Source organism: Phyllopteryx taeniolatus, chromosome 2 (genome assembly GCF_024500385.1).
Source record: "Phyllopteryx taeniolatus isolate TA_2022b chromosome 2, UOR_Ptae_1.2, whole genome shotgun sequence".
Classification (NCBI taxonomy): Eukaryota; Metazoa; Chordata; class Actinopteri; order Syngnathiformes; family Syngnathidae; genus Phyllopteryx; species Phyllopteryx taeniolatus.
In genome coordinates, this window is record NC_084503.1 from 3,762,478 (window position 1) to 3,788,645 (window position 26,168).

At 41.7% G+C, this 26,168-nt stretch overlaps 1 protein-coding gene across 2 annotated transcripts in view; it reads left to right on the forward strand.

Annotated features, from left to right (window-relative positions):
- Positions 1–18,950, forward strand: part of LOC133468419 (large ribosomal subunit protein eL13) — a 40,324-nt gene extending 21,374 nt beyond the window's left edge. For both annotated transcript variants that reach the window (XM_061754342.1, XM_061754306.1), the window contains 7 exons: positions 468–527; positions 1,025–1,158; positions 8,249–8,303; positions 10,281–10,332; positions 11,415–11,548; positions 11,987–12,223; positions 13,893–18,950. In XM_061754342.1, the coding sequence (XP_061610326.1) occupies positions 468–527; positions 1,025–1,158; positions 8,249–8,303; positions 10,281–10,332; positions 11,415–11,548; positions 11,987–12,223; positions 13,893–14,045 (825 nt within the window). In that variant the 3' untranslated portion in view covers positions 14,046–18,950. The remainder of the gene's footprint in view (positions 1–467; positions 528–1,024; positions 1,159–8,248; positions 8,304–10,280; positions 10,333–11,414; positions 11,549–11,986; positions 12,224–13,892) is intronic.
- The last annotated feature ends 7,218 nt before the right edge of the window (positions 18,951–26,168 follow it).

Genomic DNA, 26,168 nt, shown 5'->3' on the forward strand with positions numbered 1-26,168 from the left:
GGGGCAGGGCTTGCCCTGCTGCAATTTGATTGACACAGGGGCGCAGCCAGATATTTTTTTTCATGGCGTGGCCGAAATTTTTTGTCATGGTGGGCTGGGGTTACGGATCGAATTTTACCTTGTTGAAAAACACTAGACTGGGCACACCAGCGGGTGTGGTCGCGCCCGCCGCCGGGGGTGGCCGACTTTCTGTTTGGGTTGGCCTCGGCCACAACGTCGGGCCGCCCCTGGAATGGCTGCTATGAGTGGCATTCATAATGTGGTCACGGAACAAATTGAACTCGTATCTGATGGCACCGCCGCATTTCACATCGTACTTCCAATTTCACTCAAATAAACTTTTTATTGAAAAGAAACTACGACATTGAATATGGTTGCTTGCCTTAACCAGATGGCCTTAACACCCACTCAAACATCGCCACCTCACGTCTGTTTTGTTCCCTAAAAGAAATATTCTTTTCCCGTAGCTCCATAGAGTTTACTCCTTCTTGGATTACATCATGGGAGGATGCCAGATTCACTTTACGGTAAATAAAGCTGTTTTCTCACCTCTCTGTCACTGAGATTTTCATTGGATTGAATTAACCGCAGGCTTGCTCCGCACACAATGTGCTTTCTTTTAAAACTTTCAAGTCAGAATTGTTCAACTTTCGTGTTTTCCCTCCCTGTGCACAGTTCGAGTTGTTACTGTAGGCAGCATCGCGAATTCAGTTGAGCCTCCGTCAACTGGCGCCCTTTGGCGGGCCCCCTCTCGTGCCCGCTTTTCCATCATCAGTTGGACTCCTGAAGCAATGAATATTAATGCTGACCACCGCCGCGGTACATAGTTTGTCAGAATTCGAACGGAGGGGGCTTTGTGCTCAATCTGTGTGGGCGTATAAAGACCGACAACTCACATCACGTAATTTATTCCTCTTATTTACGGATCGCGGACACGACCTGACATGATCGTTTCTCGAGATAAACAAATGTGATGTCGACCCCGTGTTTTTCAAATCGCCGCCGTACTCCTCTTCGCCGCCAGGTCGCCATTGACTTCACAGCCTCCAACGGAGACCCCAGGAACAGCTGCTCTTTACACTACATCAACCCCTACCAGCCTAACGAGTACCTGAAGGCTCTGATAGCTGTGGGCGAGATCTGCCAGGACTACGACAGGTTCGTCACGCTTTTGTCTGGCGCGCAGTCTGAGAAAGCAACATGGAAGCTCATTTATTATTTCACATTTTTTTTATTTACTACAAATAATGCATGTTTGTTCACCAATGTTATAGTTGATGTATACCACACCAATAGTTTTGTGTTCAACTAAGCAGGCCCCAATTTTGCACAATTTTTTTGGTGACATTCTTTTTTGGTAGTGAGCTGTGAGAGTTTTCTAATCCAAAAAAAAAAACGTATGTTGGCTCAAAAAGAGTTGGAGGGTCACTTGGAAGTAATTGTTATACAATACAATAATAATTGTCTCTGAATTTTTGCAATGTAAACGCTCCTCTGTATTATTTCTTTTCACCAAAAGGGCAGAATTTGAAGGTTAATACATTTATGGCCTGAAAGACAACAACTTTAAAACAACAGATTACAATAATAACAATATTTAAAAAGTCATGCTTTTTCAATCCTTGTATTGATAAACTTATCCACGCACTAAGTAAAAAGATCAGGACCAATCACTGTTGCTGCTGTAATGATTGATGTTTAGATGTTCCAATAATTGCTGCAAAAATGATTGTGACCAAAAAGATGGCCAATGATAATGCAATCTGAATACGTGCTGACTGAAAATGTTTAAATCCTCTCATAAAAATGGATGAATAAGGTTTTCTTATACTTAAAGCACTTATTATTGTTTTAGTCTTAATTCAAATGCTTAAAAACATGAAAATGCTTAACTTGTCATAATTGTTTGGACCACTCCCTTTTCTTCTCATGCAGTGGACTATTCCATTGTCTTACTGATTTGACTCATCTTTTCGTTCAGAGTCACCCCAGTGAAGGCGAGAGGAAAACAATCATTTGTTCAACCTTTTTCACTGTGACATGCGTAAACGACAACGCAAGATACCAGACGCTTTAGCCAGCGGCTTTGATTTGTGCATTTCTTTCCATTTAATCCAATCCAATTGTTGCACACAAGTGTTGCTTCTCAGTCGCCCAATGGCTCGTTGGGTGTCTAGCTGGCTCTTTTTGGTTCCGTGGAATTGTTCACCCGCTGCTGATAAGTGGCACACAAATACAGCACTGTGCTCTGGTCTCATCAGTGAGTCACTTAACCATGTGTTAGTCTTATTGTTTTGAGGTGTTACAATATTCTGGACACGCTGCTTATAGTACCCGATCGCGTGTTTCCATTTGGATTGGGAACATTCCATTTTGAGAAAATATATGAGAAATTTGTCATTTTGACCTTTAGATCAACCATTGACATTTAAATCCCATTTTATTAGTACTTTCTTTGAAATGATGTCCCTGACATTTCGTGATTTATTCTAGCATAACTCATGTATCGTGGAAACAAGTGTATTTTGTTTTGTAAAGTTAATTCCCATCATATATTTATTGTCCTACAAAAGGCATTGTGTTTATTATAGAGGGCAGATCGATAAACTGTGTTATTGTCAAATATATAAAATCCGTGAATAGTTCCCATAGTGGAGTGCGTCCATTACGTTTGCAGTCATTGAAAATGGAAGCTTTTAATTCTTGCCAGCTGAATGAAATAACACATTCAATCAGATGAGAGAGGGCAGCTTTTAATAAACACTGAATTTGCAACAGTATTTTGTAATCATTGTAAAATACTGTTCAACATTTATCCCTTTCAGGTAAATTAACAGTTAAATTCGTCATTGAACAATAACAGTAAATAACAGTAATTTAACAGCATATATACTGTTATATACACTTCTTCTGAATCCAAGTAATATATGAGTTTTACTTTTTGAATTGAACTACTCAAATGAATAAAAAGGTTTTCCGCCCTACTCTAATTTATTGAGACGCACATGCATGTGGAGAAGAAAGATGAAACCCCTTTTCGCACCCCTGTTCCAAAGAAAGTATTGTTGGTCTCCAACCTTGACGCTGAGAAAAAAAGAAAACGTTGTTGTGTCAATATTGTGCAAAAAAAATGGGAATGGGTTTGTTCCCATCCACACGTTTCGCTATTTACACGGAGCATTACTGTTTTGCATGTAGCGCGCCGGTGTGGCTCCGTGTGCTTCTTCATGTGGATGACTGTGTGAGAAGGCTTTTTTCTCCACATCTGTTGCAGTTAGCGCTCATCCGCTTTGCTTGCGTAGGCTCATTACCCTGAACCACACACGCACTTGCAGTACAATAACATGAAGTAACACAACCACATCAGGGAGTGGATTCACATTGTGAATCATGGAGGAAGTACACTTTGGGAGGTTTTGCTTTTTGTTTTGGCTTCCGTTTGACATGTTTGAACTCCATGTTGAATAGGCAGATGGTAGATGCATATTCAAGTAAGAACAAATATGAACACACAAGCAAGACCTCCCTCATCTGCTGAAACTAAGCCCGATGAGGATTAACACTGGCTCCTGATTTATGCAGATCCCCCTATTGAATATCAGGGGAGGACTGTCTGGCTAATTATAGCATCGCAGAGATAACGCTGGAGACAAGTGAATATTTGTCATTTAGTTTCATTTGCGTGTGTGTTTACATGAAAACGCGAGAGCATCTTCCGCGCCAACGGGTCTGGGAGCGAAAAACGTAAGCAGCCCTTCCCTGCAAAACTGAAATAGTGAGGTACAAAACGTGGGCAAGCAAACCTTTTAGCCTTTAGTGAATAGAGGTGATGTGGGTTTTTAGAGTCCTTGCAGAGGAGTGCGTGATGGAGCTAACATGACATGCTTTTGTCTGTGTGGGCAGAGGCTCATTTACCTTCCTGAGTGCTATTATGCTCCACATGCTGACAAAGTGGAATGAAAGAAACAAAAAAACAAAAAAGAGACCACTGCGCACATCACCGCAAAACCCTATATGGTATCATGGAATTTATTTGTGTGTTTCATATACAACATGCACAGATTTTGAAGGTTAATGTGAGCAATGACATCCCCACATGGCTGGATAATGAATCCTATTTGTTTGCAACATTGTGCTCGCATTTGGATGAGCATATGCTGTACTGAATAGGAACAGGCTGCACAGCCCCCCCCCCCCCCCCCCCCCCCCCCCCTTAGAACAGATTCATTGCAGCAAACAAATCAGCATTCTTTCAATGGTGTCTTAGTAAAACCTGCAGGTTGTTGTTGTTATCAGTTACTTTCAAGGTGTAGAGTTGTGAAACAAGCCACACATCTGCATCATTTTTGTCCTTTTGGGAGGAACATATTAAAGGGGAACTGCTGAAGTAGGACCACAATCTGTTCCAAGATAGTCGAAGTTTGATTTGGATGTCTTTCAAAATGAACATTTCCATTGACGTGCATTACATTTATGATAATTGGTTTCAGGGCCCGGATTCTTGTCATTATAAAACTTTTATTTATTCAAATCTCAGTTTAAGACTCTCCTGTGCGCAATTTGCATGCTCTCCTCGTGCTTGCGATGGTTTTCTCCAGGCATTCGGCTTACTCCCACAGCACAAAAAAACGTGCATATTAGGTTACATATGTGAGTGTGAATTGGTTGCTCGGCTATATTTGCCCGGCAATTGGCTGGCAACCAGCCCAGGGTTCTAACCCTCTCGTCTGAAGTAAAAGGTTGCAGCTCACCCACGAACCTGCTGTAGAAAATGAATGGACGGACAATGATTTAAGTAAAACTGAGACATAACCAGTACAACACTACAAAAAACAAGGTGCCCGAATATAAAAAAATGCATTTTGAGGAAAATATATTCTCTTATCAACCTTTCAGGCACTTTGGAACTGAAGCTGGGTTGTGAAGTGCATTTACTGTGAAACAAAAACAAGACCAACCAACCGAACCAAAAACAGTAGGAAAAAAAGAATCTGCTTCACGAGTCAGTTTAGTCAGACTTTTACAACAGCCTTTCTTTTCCATCGCTCAAAATCTGCGGTGGTTGTGTGATGGTGACAAATGAAACTGTTCTCCCGAGGACACGGTGGCAAACTGTGCATTTGCGCAACTCCTTCTTTGCCAGTTTGGCTATAAACTGGACACTGTTGATGAATTGTATTATATGTTATGTTAGACCTGCATCACAAATCAGTCCTCGAAAGATTGGATAGTAACAGCTTGGAAACGGGTAGTCAATCAATAATAATGAAAACAAATTACAACCCCAATCCCAATGAAGTTGAGATGTTGTCTTAAACATAAATAAAAACAGAATACAATGATTTGCAAATCATGTTCAACCTATATTTAATTGAATACAAAGACAAGATATTTAAAGCTGGGGCGAGGTTCACCTCTTTGGGAACAAGTGCGTGAGAAAATAGTCCAACAGTTTAAGGACAATGTTCCTCAACGTACAATTGCAAGGAATCTAGGGATCAAACGGTTCAGAGAATCTGGAGAAATCACTGCATGTAAGCGGCAAGGCCGAAAACCAACATTGAATGCCCGTGACCTTCGATCTGTCAGGCGGCACTGCATCAAAAACCGACATCAATGTGTAAAGGATATCACCGCATGGGCTCAGCAACACTTCAGAAAACCAATGTCAGTAAATACAGTTCGGCGCTACATCCGTAAGTGCAACCTGAAAGTCTATTATGCAAAGCAAAAGCCATTTATCAACAACACCCAGAAACGCCCTCTGCTTCTCTGGGCCCGAGCTCATCTAAAATGGACTGATGCAAAGTGGAAAAGTGTTCTGTGGTCCGACGAGTCCACATTTCAAATTGTTTTTGGAAATTGTGGACGTCGTGCCCTCCGGGCCAAAGAAGAAAAGATGTTATGGATGCAAAGTTCAAAAGCCAGCATCTGTGATGGTATGGGGCTGTGTTAGTGCCAATGGCATGGGTAACTTCCACATCTGTGAAGGCACCATTAATGCTGAAAGGTACATACAGGTTTTGGAGAAACATATGCTGCCATCCAAGCAACGTATTTTTCATGGACGCCCCTGCTTATTTCAGCAAGACAATGCCAAACCACATTCTGCACATGTTACAGTAAAAGAGTGCGGGTACTAGACTGGCCTGCCTGCGGTCCAGACCTGTCTCCCATTGAAAATGTGTGGCGCATTATGAAGCGTAAAATACGACAACGGGGACCCCGGACTGTGGAACAGCGCAAGCTGTACATCAAGCAAGAATGGGAAAGAATTCCACCTACAAAGCTTCAACAATTAGTGTCCTCAGTTCCCAAATGTTGTTAAAAGAAAAGGTGATGTAACACAGTGGTAAACATGACCCTGTCGCAGCTTTTTTGGAACGTGTTGCAGCCATAAAATTCCAAGTTAATGATTATTTGCTTAAAACGATAAAGTTGATCAATTTGAACATTACATGTCTTTGTAGCGTATTCAATTAAATATAGGTTGAACATGATTTGCAAATCATTGTATTCTGTTCTTATTTATGTTCAACACAACGTCCCAACTTCATTGGAATTGGGGTTGTACAATTCTTTTCCAAGTAACATTCAACATAAAAGGGCAACTAGTTTGGGGGCAAAATGCTACTATGCTTTCTGACGACTACTCGAGGTGCTCTTGAGCAAGGCGCTGATCCCCCAACCGTTGCTCAAGAATGGTTTGCAATCGGGAAAAAAATTCAGTAACTCAGACCCGTACACTCTGCGATTTTCCATTCATCCATCCATCCATTTTCTGAGCCGCTTCTCCTCACTAGGGTCGCGGGCGTGCTGGAGCCCATCCCAGCTGTCATCGGGCAGGAGGCGGGGTACACCCTGAACTGGTTGCCAGCTAATCGCAGGGCACATAGAAGCAAACAACCATTCGCACTCAGAGTCACAGTCACACCTACGGGCAATTTAGAGTCTCCAATCAATGCATGTTTTTGGGATGTGGGAGGAAACCGCAGTGCCCGGAGAAAACCCACGCAGGCACGGGGAGAACATGCAAACTCCACACAGGCGGGGCCGGGGATTGAACCCGGGTCCTCAGAACTGTGAGGCTGACGCTCTAACCAGTCTTCCACCGTGCCGCCTCTGCGATTTTCCCTTGCACATAAAACAACTCGCTACAACGGAAAAACTGCGATAGTATTCTTATCGGACAACGTTTTGAGACACTACATAAGCTGATTGCTTTTATTATTATTATTATTTTTTTGAACCACAAACAACATAGTACCATTGTCAAGGAAGAAGTGGATTGCGCTGGCAGCTGTACCTCTTTTATAACAATACAAAGAGAGGAAAGGATGAGAAATAAAAGTCTGGCTATTTAAGAGGCTGTTGGCTCCATTCATGAACTGTACTGGTGCATTTTTGTGGCAGAGGCTCTCCACGCTTCGCTTTTTAGCCACAAGTTTATATGAAACTCTAAATATAGTTAAGTATTATTGTATAACACAATACCCTAGATACTGTATTGGTACAGATTGTTCTGTGTAGATCTCGCTTCATACCTGGAAATATATTTTTGTTGTTTGTTGTTCACCTGTGATTCGAATCTTGAATTGTAGCAAAACCACTCATGTAAACTAGTTGCAGAAGCACGCACACTGCGCAACAGTTCAGCCGGGTTCGGACGCGTGTGCTGTATCTGTCGTTGCATGCTTGCCTGGTTCTCTGTGTGGTTTGCCTGACTGGTCACTTATTTGGAAAGTATTTATTTGTGAAAGTTCTCCTGAGGTTAGTTATAGTCTGCAAGCTCTGCGATGGCCACATAAAGCAATGACAATGTGTGCACCGATGGCTGCCACAACCTATAACACAGTATATCCATTGAGACATCACTTCAGCTCATCTGGCTAGACTTAAGTCTTCATCTTGCCATTGATACATGTGCGGCCTGACCATGAGCTCCCAATGTTACATTATTATCGAGATCATCTAACGCGTGCACCCAAGGGAAAGTAGAGAGGATAAAGACTGTGAGCTGGTCTCTGAGCAGACACGGTGCAGCTGCTGCCTGCGGGGAACGTGGGAGAACATTTCTAATTGTAATTCAGGCTCTTAACATTTATGAAATGCAAACAAGCAGAAGGGTGTGACCTTGGAGATGTGAACAGATGGATAAACTATGAATATGGTTGAGATTACTGTCAAAAACTTGCGCAAATTCCACTACACACTATTTGTGCCTGATAGATTACATTTTTTTTTCCAGTGACAAAAGATTTTCAGCCTTGGGGTTTGGGGCCAGAATCCCTCCAAATTATGAGGTGAGTCTTTGTCCATCTGCATTCAATTGACCTTCACTTCAGACGACATTATGCACACTCTATATTCAGGTCCCTTTTCAAATAACCTGGAAATGCACATGCACATGATGATTTCCATGAAAAAAAGAAATTGACAACACAATTCGTCATGCGATCCCAATCGCGCATTGAAAACTGATTATGTTGTTGTTTATATTCATTAAACCCTTACCTTGGACTATCAACTGGTTCTGAGAAAATAATGTGTCGGGCTCAAATAATAGAGCCCTTGGTGGTGATGTTCAATTTCCATTCATTACATTCAAGAACTCATAATTGGACTTTGGCAACCGCAAGCTTCCAGTGATGGCTTGCAACTTTGGGGAGTAGCATCAAACCCGAGAGACGCGCACACACAAACTGATTTTTTATGTTCTAGGCCACAAAACATGATTAATAGTTTTCGATTTAAAGCAATTATTGTTGTTTTAATTTGAATTCCCCTGCTTAAAAATGAAAAAAAAAAATATCATGATTATTTCAAATGCCCCCCCCCCTTTCCTTCTTATGCAATGGACTATTCCATCTTCTTACTACGCATGTGCAGACATGACTCAGGAAGATCACAGCAAAACAAAGTTGCAAACTTGTTGGCGCGTTGTGAGGAAAACAGGGTTATCCCAGTGGAGCGGAGAAAAGGAGAAAGTTTAAACGAGATAAAACAGTTTTTATCAAAAAACATTTTCACGGTCACACTGAATGTGCGTAACCAACAGCAGATTGCATCTTACATTTTCATTGGGTTAGGTCCTTCGTAATTAGAATTTCAAACAGCGCCAACATAAGAAATCATTGTTAATGGAGGTTCCTTTTACTCTTAGGGACAATTGATAGAATTTTCAACTCTTTTTTCCCCCCCGACCCACCTTTGCTTAAATTCACCTCAAGACATTTCTCCTATCATCGGGTGCTAAATAAATCTAATTTCGTATTAGTATTATTATTTACTGTATGTGCGAGTAAAAAAAAAAAAAAACAGCAATGCATGATTATGAGTTGGTACTGTTCAGTAATTAACTTTTGATTGGAAAAGCTTAAGTGAGAATAATTACATTAACGATACTGCCGTAGATGATCAAATGGAGCTGGCGCACAATAAAAGATCACTGTGGAGCACCTGAACAAGTGGCCATTACTGATGTCATTCGTCGCACTTGTGCATTACTGATGCCATTTGTCACACCTCCTTATTACTGATGGTATTAGTCACACCTATGCAGTGTGCAGCGGAAGACGACCATAGCGGCGGAAGGAAGATATGCATGATTCATTGTAATAGCGTTCTCTCCTATCTCTCTATATGTGAATTTTTCATTCATACATTGAATAATTTAAACAACAAATATGCAGCCAGCTGGAGAGGAGTTACTTGGTTTGGCTGTCAGCAAAACAGAAAAACAAAAACAAATATCTTTAATGAGTATACGTACTGTAAAACAGCATCTAGCCTACTAATTTGATCAAATGCAGCGCGGCCATTTTCCTTCAGTCAACGTTGACGCTGTGTTCCCAGCAACCAAATCCCGAGGGTCGTGCGCCAACGCGGAGGCACGGCATGGGCAAACGTGACAGGCCGTGATTGCCGTGGGTGCCTGGCAAGAGCTTTACATTTTCACAACATATGCCACATTAGTCACTGTGCGGCTGAGTAAACTAGTCAGCTATTGTAAAATGGATAACATGATAGTCCATGTGAAAACTTAGCATGACTTGAATACGGACGGGGGAAAAAAAAAAAAAGGCCATTTTTAAGTCTTAAAAAGACTTAAAAATGAAAATGGTAGCAGTCTTTTCACGTATAACTGTTAATTATTCTAACGAGCTGCTCAAAAGATGAATTTCAGTCAAACATTCGCTTCAATTGCTATTAAATGGACAAGATTGTAATATTGTTAATGAAATATGCAGTCAGTTTCAATTTACTGTGTTTCTGTCCAGGTATCTCATGACTTCGCCATCAATTTCAATCCAGAAGATGATGAATGTGAAGGTAAGGTTGAATAGTTTTATGGAAATAACGCTCCAATCCATAGCACTTCTGCTGGTTGCAGCCAAGTTATGTTTGGCCTCAATTGATTAAAAAACAAAACAAAACAATTACTTCCACACAAGCAACCATATTCTGAACAATGAGTTATTATGGATGATTATAGCTCTCCCTTCTCAAGCATCCGCATCAAGATGAATCAGTAGACACCATTTTTCATGATGACCATGTGATAATTAACAGAAGTTATCTGAAAATGCTGCTTATACATAAATACACTACCCACAAAAAGTTAGGGATCGGGTGAAATTTCAAGATGAACCTAGAGTGCACCGTAACTATTACAGTTGAATGTAGTTCGATCTTCTCGAAACGTTTTCCAAATGTTCAATATTTCGGGCAACTTTTTGGGCAACTTGCTGTCCTCCCAGTTCCTCGCCATTTGGGCGGCTTCAAACAGAATGTTCTCAGAGGGGTGTGGCCACTGAGCCACTGAGCTTAGAGTGTCACAGTAGGTACGGAGAGACCGGAAGAGTCGCAGAAAGGCATAGAAGTGGATGTCATTGGACATCTGAACAAAAATAAACTGTTTTGAATTTTGCCATTCAGCTCCTTGAGGGAAAAACAAGATGTGCAGTACAGTTGGCCATGTGCATTCAAAAGAAATCCCAAGGTCAAATTAGGTTCACCTGTAAAGGTTATAGTGCATTTTAGTCATCATGAAATTTCAACTGAAAGGCCAATATCCCAAACGTTTTGTGTGTAGTGTACAGGATTTGTATATGAGTGTTAAACTAGAATGACTGGCGGTAAATAATGTTTACAAAGCAATACAGGCCTAGACTGAATATATAACGACTGGTAAACCGTTTTCTGATTGGACTCAGAAGAGCCAGTACCAAGTCACGTTTTCATGGATTCCACATTGATCAGTAAATATATATGCAGTTCGAGGGTTTGGGTCTCTTGTGTGTTTTGCCCTTCTGTCATAACACAAAGCATCCACTTTTCAAGTCTTTGCGAGAATACATCTTCATCTGTCTCCTTTTTTGTTGGCTGACGGTGGTGTTGTTGTGTTTGAGCAGAGATCCAAGGAGTGGTTGAGGCATACCAGAACTGCCTTCCTAAAATCCAGCTGTACGGCCCCACCAATGTTTCTCCCATCATTAACAGGATAGCCAAGCTGTCAGCTGGCGACGGCAACATTAAAGACGCGTCTGTGAGTGTCTCGCTACGCATGCATATAATGTATAATGTAATGCATCCTGTGTTATTGTTGCCTCCCACCGAGTGCCTTGCGTGAACAGCCTGTGGTTTAACTCACTCTTCACAGTAATGAAGCGGAGCGGAAAAGAAGAGCTTTATAAATGCACAAGTATTGTTCTCTTATCTTGGACCGCAGTCACATACTAACGCAATATTTGTGGGACATATAATATTATTGGCATGTTGGCATTGTTCAGCTTGTTAATCTCATTTTGTATAATTCAGGTCACAATCTGTTCTTTGGAGAACAAATCAGGAATTGTTGGTGATTTTGGTCTCTTTGCTTTTTATTCTTCTTTAAATCTTTTAATGATACCACCCGTTGACCACATCCTGCAGTGCAATGAGGCTGACGACAACACTTACAAAAACACTCTCCATCTTCCAACAGCGATACCACATCCTGCTCATCCTCACTGATGGCGTGGTGACAGATATGGCGGACACGCGCGAAGCCATCGTGCGGGCCTCCTCCCAGCCTCTCTCCATAATAATTGTTGGGGTCGGCAACGCAGACTTCACAGACATGCAGATTTTAGACGGCGATGACGGTGTCTTGCGCTCACCGAAGGGCGAGCCGGTCCTCAGGGACATCGTGCAATTCGTGCCCTTCCGGGATTTCAAGACGGTGAGTTACCGCCGTCAAGGACAATATGTTTTCATCGACAGAGGTTAAATCTGCCTCCTTATGTTTGTGTGTGCGGTGGTCGATCTATAAGCACGCCAAATAACGAAACAAAACATCCAGCTCGTGTAGTACTGTAGAGAGTTGCCACCCTGCAGTTGTGTTACGTGAATTGGGATTACAGCCACTGTACAAAGGTTTCGATTGTCTACAAGGTGGTGAAGGTATGTGAATGTGTTTGAAAAGACGTGCGAGCAAGGCGGCCTACAAACTTGGCTCACTTACGCCAGTTCTGTTGGGAGGAACGGGTCTAAAATTCCTCCCAACAATTGTGAGAAGCTTGTGGAAGGATATCCAAAAGGTTTGAGTCAAGTCATACAGTTTAAAGGTGAAATACTAATGAATTGTATGTGCCCCCCCCAAAAAATGGTCTTATTATTCTGGCATTTAGCAAAAAGAAATAATTTTGGTTATCCTAATTGAACTAAAACAGGAAACGTTTAGTCTGGTTTCATGTCAGAAAGTGAAGGAAAATAAAAAGGATGTCAATTTATATAGCTTATGTAAACATCTGGTTTCAACTGTACATACAATCAGTTCCAACTGTCTACAAGGTCGTGAAGGTGTGCGAGTCTGGGGGCGGGGCCAGTGCAACTGGGGAGAGTCAATGTGCTTCTGCGGAGCCGCGGACAGCAAGTAATTACCTACTCGGTCATATCTCTTTGATTTCAAGACGTGACATCACGAGTGTTTAAGCCTTGGCAGAAGTCTGCTGTCTCTCAGTAGTCTATTCATCTTGTTTTGATAAAATGATTTTCTTCCCCCTCTTTAAAAAAAACCAAAAAAAAAAACATAAAGATGACAAAATAGTCAAAAGCATCCCAGTTCACAGAGCCGCAAAAACATTGTAAACACTGTCATTTGCATGCCAGGCGAGTACCGCGAGGATGTGCACCAACTGCTTGCATTCACTCTCCCGAGTCTTATCAAAAAGCCTATTTTTAATATTCTACGCAACGTTTATTTGGTTTGTGGGGGTGATGTGTTGCCAATGGTCACAGTAAATGCATTTTCTTGAGTGACACATCCACACACACACACAATAAAAGCTGAATGAATGTAACGTACTGGCTCATGACCTACGTTATTGAAAAGAAATGTTTTTCAGTTTCTTCGATGAAAAGAGTAACAATCTTTTTTTGGAATCCTCCACTGTGAGACTGCTGCTCTCTGAAGAGTTTGCTCTCTGATGCGCAGTTGTCGCATAAAAAGTGAAGGCCAAGACACAGTTTGTGTTTGTTTTTAAGATTAAAAACAGCCCCGTGTGTACATTGTTCATATGTGGGAATGTCATTTATTCATACAAATATGATGTACATACGAACGAAGCCTAAACTTTGGATATCGGGAAAACAATTAAGAAATGCAGGGCATCAGTGAAACGACGTACATAAGAAATGGAGATTGCCTTTTAAATGACTCTATCGCTATCTAAGCTCTCAGCTGTGGGAAAGTCACGAGTCTGAATACTTGTCAGTCTATCAACGTCTCTGCTATGATTGACAGGTGATGCCTCCAGGGTCTAAACCCGCCAGAGTTCCCAGCTCCGATCGAGGGGCATAATAAATGAACTTCCAGTAGGTCTCACCAATGTTCAATGAATGTGTTGCAGGCTTCACCAGCAGCGTTGGCCAAATGTGTCCTGGCAGAGGTGCCCAAGCAGGTTGTGGAGTACTACAGCCATAAGGCCATCCCCCCTATGTGTCCAGCGAGGGACTCGCCCACACCCATCCTCACCCCGGTTGCCACCAGCCCGACAGAGTAACTCCTAAACAAGTCCTGAACTGTGACAGCGGCACCTGTCCCTCAAACTGAGACAGGGGAGAGGGACGCCTGCCTGCCTCCTGGGATAAGATGAGAAAAAAAATCCTCAACATCATTTATTCCACTCCTACAGAAGATTTTCTCGACTTTCCACCAGGGCCTGTGAGTTACGTTTTTCCGCTCGGTGTGGATTCGCCACATCACCCCTGGCTTTGCAACGGAACCATCCCAGCTGAATCAGCATCTGAAGGATTATATTTATTTGTCTTGGCTTTGTGCATGCCAGCCAATCCGTCATCCATTGATCACCGACGGAGGACTGATATTCATCACCGGCGCTGAAATACAGCCTCTTAGTTTTTGTCTCATTTATTTTCATTTCTGCCAGTATCATCATTTAACAATATATTACAAAGAGTAACACAAGCAATCAGGCTGTGATACATTCATCACAATGAAAGCTGATGCAGTTCCTATTGTGGGCATGCCACACTGACCTGTCATCACATGTACTGGAATGTGTTTGGCTTCATTTAAGGACACTATTTATTGATCAAATCTTCACGAGGATGACACGTTAAAATTATCCACTCGGCGTGGTTCACAAAGGTCATGCTTACAAAGTCCAGAAACGGATCAATTAATAACACTGCTTGACCTTTTGTGGTCATCAGTATTAATCACCTACTTCCCAGTTTATTGGACCATCAACCATTATCACCAATATCACCGTAATCACTGATTTGTCACGTGTCGTGATTATCTTCATCTGCCTGTGAAACTGCCTCTGGCCTATGGACATAAAAACGTGACATTTCCCACTTTTTGTAACTTTGTCAAGTGGCTAATATATTGTAAGTATTGTCTACATTCGCTCATCCTTTACGGTAGTAGACGTCTTTCTGCAACTTTGTTGTTTCACCGATCAGCTTCGTTGAAAGCACAAATCCGAGCTGCAACACAAACAGAAATTTGAATACGATTATATTCACTAGTGTGCATATAAGAAGAGAATATATGTATGTGTTACAGTTCTTTATAAAAAGTCTACACAACCCTGTTTAAAGGCCAGGTTTTTTGTTATAAAAAAAAAAAATGAGACCAAGATAAATCATATCAAAACCTTTTCCCACAATGAATGTGACCTAGACCCTGTACAACTAATTTTTTATTGTCTTTTCGAGAGTGGAATTAAAAATAAACAACTGAAATAATGTGATTGCACAAGTGAGCACAACGTCTTACAACTAGGATGCGACTCTATTCAGAATTACCCACTCATATTCAAACTCATGTTAAAAGGGTGCCAGCACACACCTGCCAGGATTTAAAGTGGCTCTTATTATTAACCCAATGCATTTTGGGTGTTCTGAGAGGCTTTTTTTCCCCTGACAGAAGACAAGATTTTGTGCTAACACTGACTCCCATTTAATATGCAATGCAATGAATGCAATTGGTTAATTCTGAACACAGCCACATCCCAGTGGAATTTATCTTGGTCTCATTTGTTTCTCTCCATAAAACCAGGCATTTGAACAGGGGTGTGTCGACTTGTTAAATCCACTGTACATAGGTCATTTTCTTCTATTATCATATTAAACACCATGTAATGATAGCACAGGACGCCAAGCAAGGTGCTACACTGCTCGGAGGGAGCAGTTTAGAGCAAAGATGCAATGACAGCGAACCTGTGAGATGTCTGCGATTGAACCAGAAACTCTGATTACAAAATGACATGTATACCTCCTTAGCTGTGGCGTGGAAAAAAAGTAAAAAAAAAAAAAAAAAAAAAAAAAAAAAAAAATCAGTTTCCCAAAAAGTTCATTTTGGGCTTAAAATGTTTTTGTCTCTTGTGAAAGGAACCCATATCCCATCATTGAAAATCCCAATGTGCATTACAAAACAAAATGCTTGAACATCTGAACATGAAGTCAACTAACATTGTTTCCAGTACACATTTTTTCATAAGGATTGAGTAATATTTTGTAACAAAAATGAATGCGCTCATTACTGGAAAACTGACACAGTATTTGTTGTTTGGTTGGCTTTATACACTGCACAAAAAAACGTAACCCTTTTTTTTTTAACTCCCATTTTTCATCAGCTGAACTTAAATATCTTAAGACTTTTTCTACGTACACGAAAGACCTACTTCTAATTTTCCCCATTCCTGACCAACGTCAAATGCCAGACAATGTTTTATAAGATTATCCTTTAAGAGTGTCGTTGGGGCACGGTGGTTCACTGGTTAGCACATCTGCCTCGCAGTTCTGAAGACCCAGGTTCAAATCCGGTTTCCTCCCACATCCCAGAAACATGGGTGGTAGATTCATTGAAGACTCCAAAATTGCCCGTAGGTGTGAATGTGAGTGGTTGTTTGTCTCTATGTGCCCTGCGATTGGCTGGCGACCAGTTCGGGGTGTACCCCGCCTCTCGCGCAGAGTCGGCTGGGATAGGCTCCAGCATACCGCTGACCGTAGTGAGGATAAGCGGTGCGAAAGATTTATGGGTGGATTATCCTTAGGAGTTTATTTGTCCCAATTTTAGGGTCCGAAACAGGTCGGGGTCTTAAATAATGAACGTGTTCAATTTTTACAACCAAAACTCTTCATGTATGTTGGGAAAGCTGTCGTCTCCCCGAGTCGTGACGCCGTGAATTGTGACGTGCAGAATATAGACAATCAAGACGCGCCCTGACTCAGCAAAAGGAAAAGACCCAAAATAAAAACACATTCATCATTAGCTCCTCTGGAGCTCCCGCAGCTCTCTCTTGATGCACTCTATCGACTGGTGGATACACAGCGCACACGTACACAAGCATGCAGTGTTGCTGGACTGCTTTGAAGAAGCCAACTGTGGAGGGCTGGCCTGTCACACACAGGAAAACTATTGATCCAGTGGGCCTCGATATGGACCTGTACCAATGTAAATGATCCTAAAGGAAGTATGGCCCCGTAACAAAACAAAAACAACAAAAATGCTTCATGTGATTGGCGTGCAATACTGCGGGATGGGATGGGGAAAAAAAGAGAATGAAAAACAACACAACTGGAGTAAACATCAATCACAATTCATGGAAAGAGCTTGTCTTGGCTTATCTCAGCATGTCAGCACAATGCTGCGCTTGTGTAAAAAGTTCCAATCTGTGCGTTACGATTTCCACAAGCGAGTGTCACTACCAAATGGTAATCAGAGAGCTGAAGAATATTGTAAAAACGTTTTATCTCAGTTACCAGCTTGCCGCTCGTTCATAAACGTCTAGCGTCAAGTCAGTGGTGAAGGATTGCAAACACGTATTCAAGGGTTGTTTTTGGGCAAATCAGCCTAAACGCGGAAGCTCTGAGACGTTCCAAAAACATGAGTATCATTGAAGACTGTAAATTGTCCATAGGTGTGAATGTGAGTGTGAATTGTTTGTCTGAATGTGCCCTGAAATTGGCCGGCAGGCAGTGTTGTACGAAAGAAGAAGAAAAAAAGAAAAAACAGCAGTAATGTTACTTGATTTAAGTCCCGACTGACCTTGAAGGTGTCTGGATGTGATTGGATGAGCGAGTTGGGGGTGGAGCCAGCGCAACCGGGTTGAGTCACACTGAGCTTGTGATAGTTGTGCAGCTGCGCAGCAAGTTGACAACTGGAAAAAAAACCATCAATGACGTCATCGATTGGTGGACGTCGACTCGACTATCATCACATTTGTGTCGACTCCCCAAAAAATTGGAGACCCCTGTTAGCTACAGGCAAATAGAGAGGTTTTTGTTGTAGTTTTAGCCATTATTAGTCAGAAATAGCCAACAGCCCTTAAATTGTACGTAAGTGGGAACGTAAATGGTTGACTGTACGTGTCTGAATTATGGACAAGCATGATAGAAAATGGAGATTGGGGGCAACACCCTGAATTTTGTTGAATTCCAAATGACCACAGGATCACTTGACTTTCGAGCACAGCCGTCAAACTCAAGGCCCGAGGGCCAGATCCGGCCCGCCACTTGATTTTATGTGGCCCGCAAAGGCAAATCATGTGTGTCAACTACCATGAAATTTCAAATAGTCATATATCACAAATGATGTGGACACCCCTGCTTTCGAGGTTCCACTGTAATGATACTGACATGAGCTTGACTCTAAATTCTACTACTCTCTTTCTCGGGTTACAACTATTTCTTTCTCATTCTTGTTTTTAATACACTTTTGTCAGTCCAAACATCACCAAGAGCTGAAACTGGCGAGCATTTTATGAATTATGAGATATATTAGATGTTGTAAATATGTTTCACAAAGCTTTATTGCCTCACCACAATGGCCCTTAATTTTGCTTTCTGGATGAATAGTTACATCACAGATTAAAATATTAAGTTTCAGTGAGTTCTCTGCAATTCAAAATCCATCCAAAGTATGAAGAGTCATGTGTAATTTCTTTCCACGGTGGTGCAAACGGTGGTGAGGGGAAATCGTGGAGGCAATAAAAGCAGCATGTGGATTAAAAGAAGCTGCATGGATTCCACTGAGCTGCTTAGTTGCGCTTATCTAACCTTGCACATGTGTCCGAGCAAATGAGCAAGTCACAAGTTTTCAAGCATTTTGATGCATTTCTCATTAGGACACTTCCCTTTTACCACACGCAGCTGCTACTGTCCAGAACAAGGTTTACAGTTCATAACACCAATATGCAACATTCCACATGGTTAAGAAACAATCCAGGCGTCATGAGTGAATATTTGACTTTTTTTAAAAGAAGGAAATAAAGGGACTTTGTGCATGCTTACTTCGATTGTTAACCTGTGCTGTGTTGTCTTTTCTTTTGACTTGATGTGTGTGTGATTTGCAAGCCTGCATTTGCACAAATGATGTTCGTGTAGTTGACGCTCTGTCTTGCGGTTATGTAAATAAACCTGACAGTATGAAAAGAGCAGCGTCTCATCATTCTGATGACGAATCCATACCTAAATGTGAACGCATATGCATCGTGTATATTGTATATATGTTCCTTTAGCTAGGAGAAACACAAACGACTCATCGAGAGTGCTAATGTGCTTGATGACATAGTTTCTGCTATCAGGTGCACATTGGCCCTGTGCACTTTGGCTGGTGACGACGACGCGAGCACTTAGTGGACGGCATGACGCACTGAGCCTAGTCTTTAATTCCATCACAGCTCCTTTCATTTAACAGCTATTGTTGAGGGCGCTGAAAAACGGTTGTTTCCATGGTGACACCTACTTGTGGGGAGGCCTTCATTTTTGTCAGATTCAGGGACACAAATACAGGATGCACCACAGACTGCGGGGAACTGAAAAAAGTAGACTGTGCTAAATGCGATGGCTGCAGGAGTTGGCGAGGTCACTAATCTTCCCTCAAGCCTGCAGTGGCGCAGGTGAATGCCACGATCAATTGAGACCTCCTCGCCCTCATCTTATCTTTCGCTGTGTTGTTTTCTGTCTGCTTGAAGTGATTAATATACACAATTAAAAACAGCTTATTGACCGGTACGAACAATGAAACCGAAAGCAGGCATCCACTCTGGCATGAGTGGTTGTTTTGATAAATGATACGACGAGCGCTCATGCCAACGCTTCAGGATTCAAATAGAATTAAGACAGCATTGCGTTATAGTACAGATACAGGATTTTTAAAATTACCAATAAACGGAGGAGTTACAGAAATGATGCTGTTTCTTTCAGGTGTCTCGTAGTTGTCAACCACGTTGCAATTTGCATTATTGCCACCGACAGGAATGGAGAGCAATTTCAGGGGAAGAAAACCACACTTTCAACCAACTTCTCTTTACCCTTTACAGTGGTGCCTTCACTTACAAACGGGCCCACTTATGAGTTTTTATTTAGTTACGAGTCATGGTCCCTTAATGTTGGGAGCCAAAATGTGAGTTTGAGTGAAGTGGGGAAAAAAGGAGCAGGAGCACTTTCAGCCATTATTAAATGGTATCGTCAAACAGAGAAATACTCGCTAGGTGCTACAGTAGGCCAAAACCCGCGACGCTAACACGAAACCTCACTAACTTAAAACAACCAATTTCTTTGCATTTGGTTTTTGTTTTTTAACACCATATAGTAGGCGGCACGGTGGCCGACTGGTTAGAGCGTCAGCCTCACAGTTCTGAGGGTTCAATCCCCGTCCCCGCCTGTGTGGAGTTTGCATGTTCTCCCTGTGCCTGCGTGGGTTTTCTCCGGGCACTCCGGTTTCCTCCCACATCCCAAAAACATGCATTAATTGGAGACTCTAAATTGCCCGTAGCCATGACTGTGAGTGCGAATGGTTGTTTGTTTCTATGTGCCCTGCGATTGGCTGGCAACCAGTTCAGGGTGTACCCCGCCTCCTGCCCGATGACAGCTGGGATTGGCTCCAGCACGCCCGCGACCCTAGTGAGGAGAAGCGGCTCAGAAAATGGATGGATGGACACCATATAGTACTATGTTTCCATTATTTCATTCACTTCCCCATATTGCCAGCTGTTTTCGAGCACTTTGACTGATATTTCAAGACCCTCCGAATATTGTGTTCTGTGACCATTTAAGCACCGAACTACCAAAAGAAAGCATAGACACTCTTCTTTGTTTCTAGCTTTTTCCGTTCTTTAGCAATAAGCAGCAGACTATGGGTTGTAGTGTAGTTTGCATTCAGTCTTTATTTACATTTTACACAATTTCCCAACTTCATTTGAATTGGAGTTTGTCGTTTTAATTCTTTAAACCCATCTGGGTTTAGTTCTGCGGCAAAAACAGGAGGAGCCGATGAAAGAAAAGCGCCACCCTTGCCATTTGGTTGCCTGAGTGTAACGAGGATATGACTAATAGGAAGGCGGCGAGTGGAATATCTCAGCGGTAATTAGCTGTCTCCTCCTTCCCCCGAGGGAACATCGCACACCTTCGAAAGGCTTCCAGCGAGCGCCACTGATCTCTCTCACATGATTCTTTGTGCGGGCTCCCCACTGCGCACAATAACACGCAAACACTCAGTTACGAAGTGGGCGTGCATACGCAGGACATTACACACCTGAAATGTATCTCACAGCCTTGCTGCTGAAATTAATGTTTTATTGAAATGATTGACAGAATACTTTTATAACATATCAGTAGCAAAGAAGGTCTCCTCTAAGAAGACGCAGTTGCAAGACATAAACATATGTGTTTATGTCTAAGTACCCACCTGCACTCGAGCTAGCTGTGATTAAAAGGTCAAAAGGTCCTGGTTGATGCTGTAATCCTTGGTAAAGTTGTTTCTCATCTAAAACCATCAACTTCCTTTTTAAGGTCCTGTTCCAACTTCCTTTTTGAATCAGTTTGTGGCAAAGCCTTTTGTTATTATGGTCCCTAAAGATCTGAAAACAGCTGCTTGGGTGTACATTTTTAGAGACAAACTTAATACTCACTTTTTTTAGTGTGGCTTTTGATCAATTTTGAAGTTAGGACATTGTGTAAAACATATAAAAACAGAATTCAAGGATTTACAAATCATTTTCAACCTATATTCAATTGAATACACCACAAAGACAAGATATTTAATATTTAAACTGACAAACATTGTTTTATTTTTTTTAAACAAATATTCATTCATTTTGCATTTGATGCCTGCAAAACATTCCAAAAAAGCTGGTGCAGGGGCATGTTTACTTTTAAGGTCACCTTTCTTTTGACAACACTCAATCAGCATTTAGGAACTGAGGACGCAAGCTGTTGAAGCTTTTGTAGGTGGAAGTCTTTCTCATTCTTGCTTGATGTACAACTTCAGTTGCTCAACAGTCCTGCCTCTCCATTGTCGTGTTTTGCACTTGATAATGTGCCACATACTTTCAATGGCAGACATCACTGGATTGCTGGCAGGCCAGTCTCGTACTCAGACTCGTTTACTACGAAGCCACACTGTTGTAACATGCCGAATGTGGCTTTCTCTTGTTGAAATAAACAGGAACGTCCCTGAAAAAGACGTTGCTTGGATGGCAGCATATGTTGTGCCAAAGCCTCTATGCATTAATGGTGCCTTCACAGATGTGGAAGTTACCCATGCCATGAGTACTGACACACCTTCACACCATCACAGATGCTGAATTTTTAACTTTGTGTGCGGATAACAATCCGGATGATATTTTCCAATTAAACTATCTTCGTGTGAAATGTTCCAAACTGGTGTTTATTGAGCATTCTTCAACTTTGCCATTGTTTTTTTTGGCCCTGTCACAGCTTTTCTGGACCTTTTTGCTGGCATCAAATTCAGAATGAAAGAATATTTTCACTAAAACAATAACGTTCATGCGTTTGAACATTAAATATCTTGTGTTTGTAGTGTATTCAATTGAATATAGGCTGAAAAGGATTTGCCACTCATTGTATTCTGTTTTTAATTGACATTTTACACAGCACCCCAACTCAATTGGAATTTTAGTTTACTCTAATAATTTAATTATTATCATTACTGCTGGTATATTATTATCCATCCATCCATTTTCTGAGCCGCTTCTCCTCACTAGGGTCGCGGGCGTGCTGGAGCCTATCCCAGCTGTCATCGGGCAGGAGGCGGGGTACACCCTGAACTGGTTGCCAGCCAATCGCAGGGCACATACAAACAAACAACTATTCGCACTCACAGTCACACCTACGGGCAATTTAGAGTCTCCAATCAATGCATGTTTTTGGGATGTGGGAGGAAACCGGAGCGCCCGGAGAAAACCCACGCAGGCACGGGGAGAACATCCAAACTCCACACAGGCGGGGCCGGGGATTGAACCCAGGTCCTCAGAACTGTGAGGCTGACGTTCTAACCAGTCGCCCACTGTGCCGCATTATTATTATTATTATTATTATTATTATTATCCATCCATCCATCCATTTTCTGAGCCGCTTCTCCTCACTAGGGTCGCGGGCGTGCTGGAGCCTATCCCAGCTGTCATCGGGCAGGAGGCGGGGTACACCCTGAACTGGTTGCCAGCCAATCGCAGGGCACATAGGAACAAACAACCATTCGCACTCACAGTCATGCCTATGGGCAATTTAGAGTCTCCAATTCATGCATGTTTTTGGGATGTGGGAGGAAACCGGAGTACCCGGAGAAAACCCACGCAGGCACGGGGAGAACATGCAAACTCCACACAGGCGGGGCCGGGGATTGAACCCGGGTCCTCAGAACTGTGAGGCTGACGCTCTAACCAGTCGGCCACCGTGCCGCCTTATTATTATTATTATTATTATTATTATTATTATTATTATTATTATTATTAGTAGTAGTAGTAGTAGTAGTAGTAGTAGTAGTAGTAGTAGTAGTAGTAGTAGTAGTAGTAGTAGTAGTAGTAGTATATGTTTAGCTTTTTATTTTTTTGGCTTTATCCAGTCTGTGGTGTTTTCCCACAAACTGTTGACAGTAAGCTAGTGCTTTAGTTGCCTTGCAGCGTGAGAAGTGTGTGTGTGTGTATGTGTTTGTGTGCGTGTGTGTGCATTTATGTTTATGTTTGTGGGTGGCATTGTTTTGTGTTGTTGTTTTGCTTGCTTTAAAAGCCCTTTGTGCTGAACTTGTACTTCTAATGTAAGAGTGCTATATATAAAAAAAATAAAATAATCTGATTGACTGATTTATCAGGCACAAAACAACCAAGGAAGCTCATCCTGAAGATCAAATCTACCCTTTTAGGGACTTTTAAAGTCAGAACATGAACCCTATTGTTGCAACGGCCAATCAGGAGTGCCGGAAAAATCGTCGGTACCCCCCTACCCACCCTTGAGGACTTGCACGCTGCTAGAACTAAGAGCATACAAAATCCTCTTGGAGCCTCCACATCCTGGTCAGCACCTCTCCCAGCTCCTTCCCTCAGGTAGGCGCTATCGATCAATGCAAACTAAAACAAGCAGACGTTCAAACGGCTTCTTCCCTCTTGTCATGCAATTGCCAGAGGCTAAGTGAGTAGCGTGTAGTGTGTTTTTATGTTTTTATGTCTGAAAAGTATTTTTTTTTATCAAAATGGCTGTCTATTGTCGTACTACAGGGGCTCTAACTACCGGAGACAAATTCCTTGTGTTTTTTTTTTTTTTTTTTTTTTGTGACATACTTGGCAAACAAAGAAGATTCTGATTCTGATTAAAAAATCACAACTCTTGGAGAAGCGAAAATCAGAGGTTCCTGCTTTATTTCCTCTCGCAGTGATCTGAGATATGAATCATCTCAGATCAGTGATTTTCAGTGGATTTTCAGAGAATTATACCATTGACGAGTCCACACAAGTCCACAATTCTACAATTTAAGGATCATCCACATTGTAAATCTAAACCTAGTCATTTGCTTAATCTCAAAATGGGACCAACATGCACGGCATTTCTGAAGAAGCCCCAGTTAAAAAGCACTAGCTTTCTATTTGTCAGTTTATGAAAACGCTAATGAAACATTGCTATTAGGATTCGGCATGAATTTGCTCATTACACAAGCCACAGCACAAAGGTGTCTTAGTAAGTCATCAATAAATAAAAATTTCCACCCCTTAACTTATCTGAGAGCCGAGCATATCTTGAAGCCAATGGACTCCAATGAGCCACGAAAAAAAAAGTGAAAAGTCACAAGTCGGGACTATTTCATCTTGTCTGTGCATGCGGTTGAAATTGATATAATAAAACAAGACAAATAACAATTGTTATCTCATTGATTGAATTAGGTTAGGCAAGGGGTTCATTGTGAAAATGTTTCTCGGGACCTTTTTTTCTTTGAATTCGCTACTTCACTACTTTAAGCTTTAGCGGTTAGCATGCTTTCCTGCTCTCTCCCACTTCCTTTTCTTGGTGTTTAGCTACACCCCGTGAGCTCTTTTAGCGATAATATAATGACACTTGTAATAAATGTTTTGCGCTTACGGAGACAAGGAGACAGAAATTCATAAATTGGGACTTTAGTCAAAGTCGCTAACCTGTAGCCACTGCGCGGCATGTTAGCTTAGTGCTCACATGCTGCCCTTTCTACCAACAAGTTTATTAGCTCGACCTCCGAAAGCCCAGAGAAAGACTTTATAGATACCCTTGAAGTCTAGACCTTAAATTCCAATGTATTTCAAATAGTGCTCGATAAGAGTGTTAGTTTTTAGAAAAATAACATTCTATTGAAGTACTGTACTTACCGTCCTGCAGTCCAGTCAGCATGAAAATGTTAAAACTCTTAGTGGCATACACATACAAGTACAATTATAAGTTGTTTAAAATGTGCTTCTTTCATTTTTATAACATTTGTTTGCATTGGATGTAAATGATTGTTGGAATGTATGGCGAACATTGTTTTGCTAATTAAGTGTGTGTAACAAGTGTGTTAAAAAATACTCAATTAAATTTATATTTACATGATTCTACTGACCACAAAAAGGTTGGTGAGTAATTTTTTTTTTTTATCATGTATGTTCTATTTTCAGGACCATATTGAAAATTATGCTTGTGTCACGCTGCTGAGGTTCACAAATGTACTCATAAAATGCTCAAATCTGCCCAAAATGTCCACCCTGTCAGTGCCTACTCTGTTAGCAAGCTCACATATTTTGCTGTTTGCACGTGCATTGTCTGCTTGCAGTTAACGTGCATAAAATCTACCGAATACAAAGACTATAAAGTTCAATGGAAAATCTCAACTTTTTTTGTGATGACATGGCAAAGTCTCAAAGCACCTTATGGTGATATTGACTCAAACATGTGGGGGAACAACAAGTGCTCCAGCTCATGATGTCATCAGTGTAGGCAGCAGCATGAATCAGTGAAACGTATTAAAATACAAGCAGCAGATTAGGATAATTTCTTCCTCTGACTCCTTACATTTATGTAATTCTCCCTAAACTTGCACTTATTGCTAAATTACACAGCCGTGTGCAACAAAGGCCTTTCGTTCTTACACCTCATAAAGAAAATAATAATTTTGTTTCAAAGCCGTTCGCAATGCTTTGTGGTGGTTAGAGGAAGCAACGATTGCCGGTGTTCAGAGACTGCTGCATAGTGATGATTAGCAAATTATGCGTTCAGCGGTACCACTGGGCTTGTGCGCACGTGATGATCACGGGTGTCACCGTATGCGCGGGCGTACGTTGTTTACTGAATGGATCAGTGAGCTTCAACGGTTAGGTTTCACGCGTTGGATGGATCATCACACGTGTTGCTTTGCT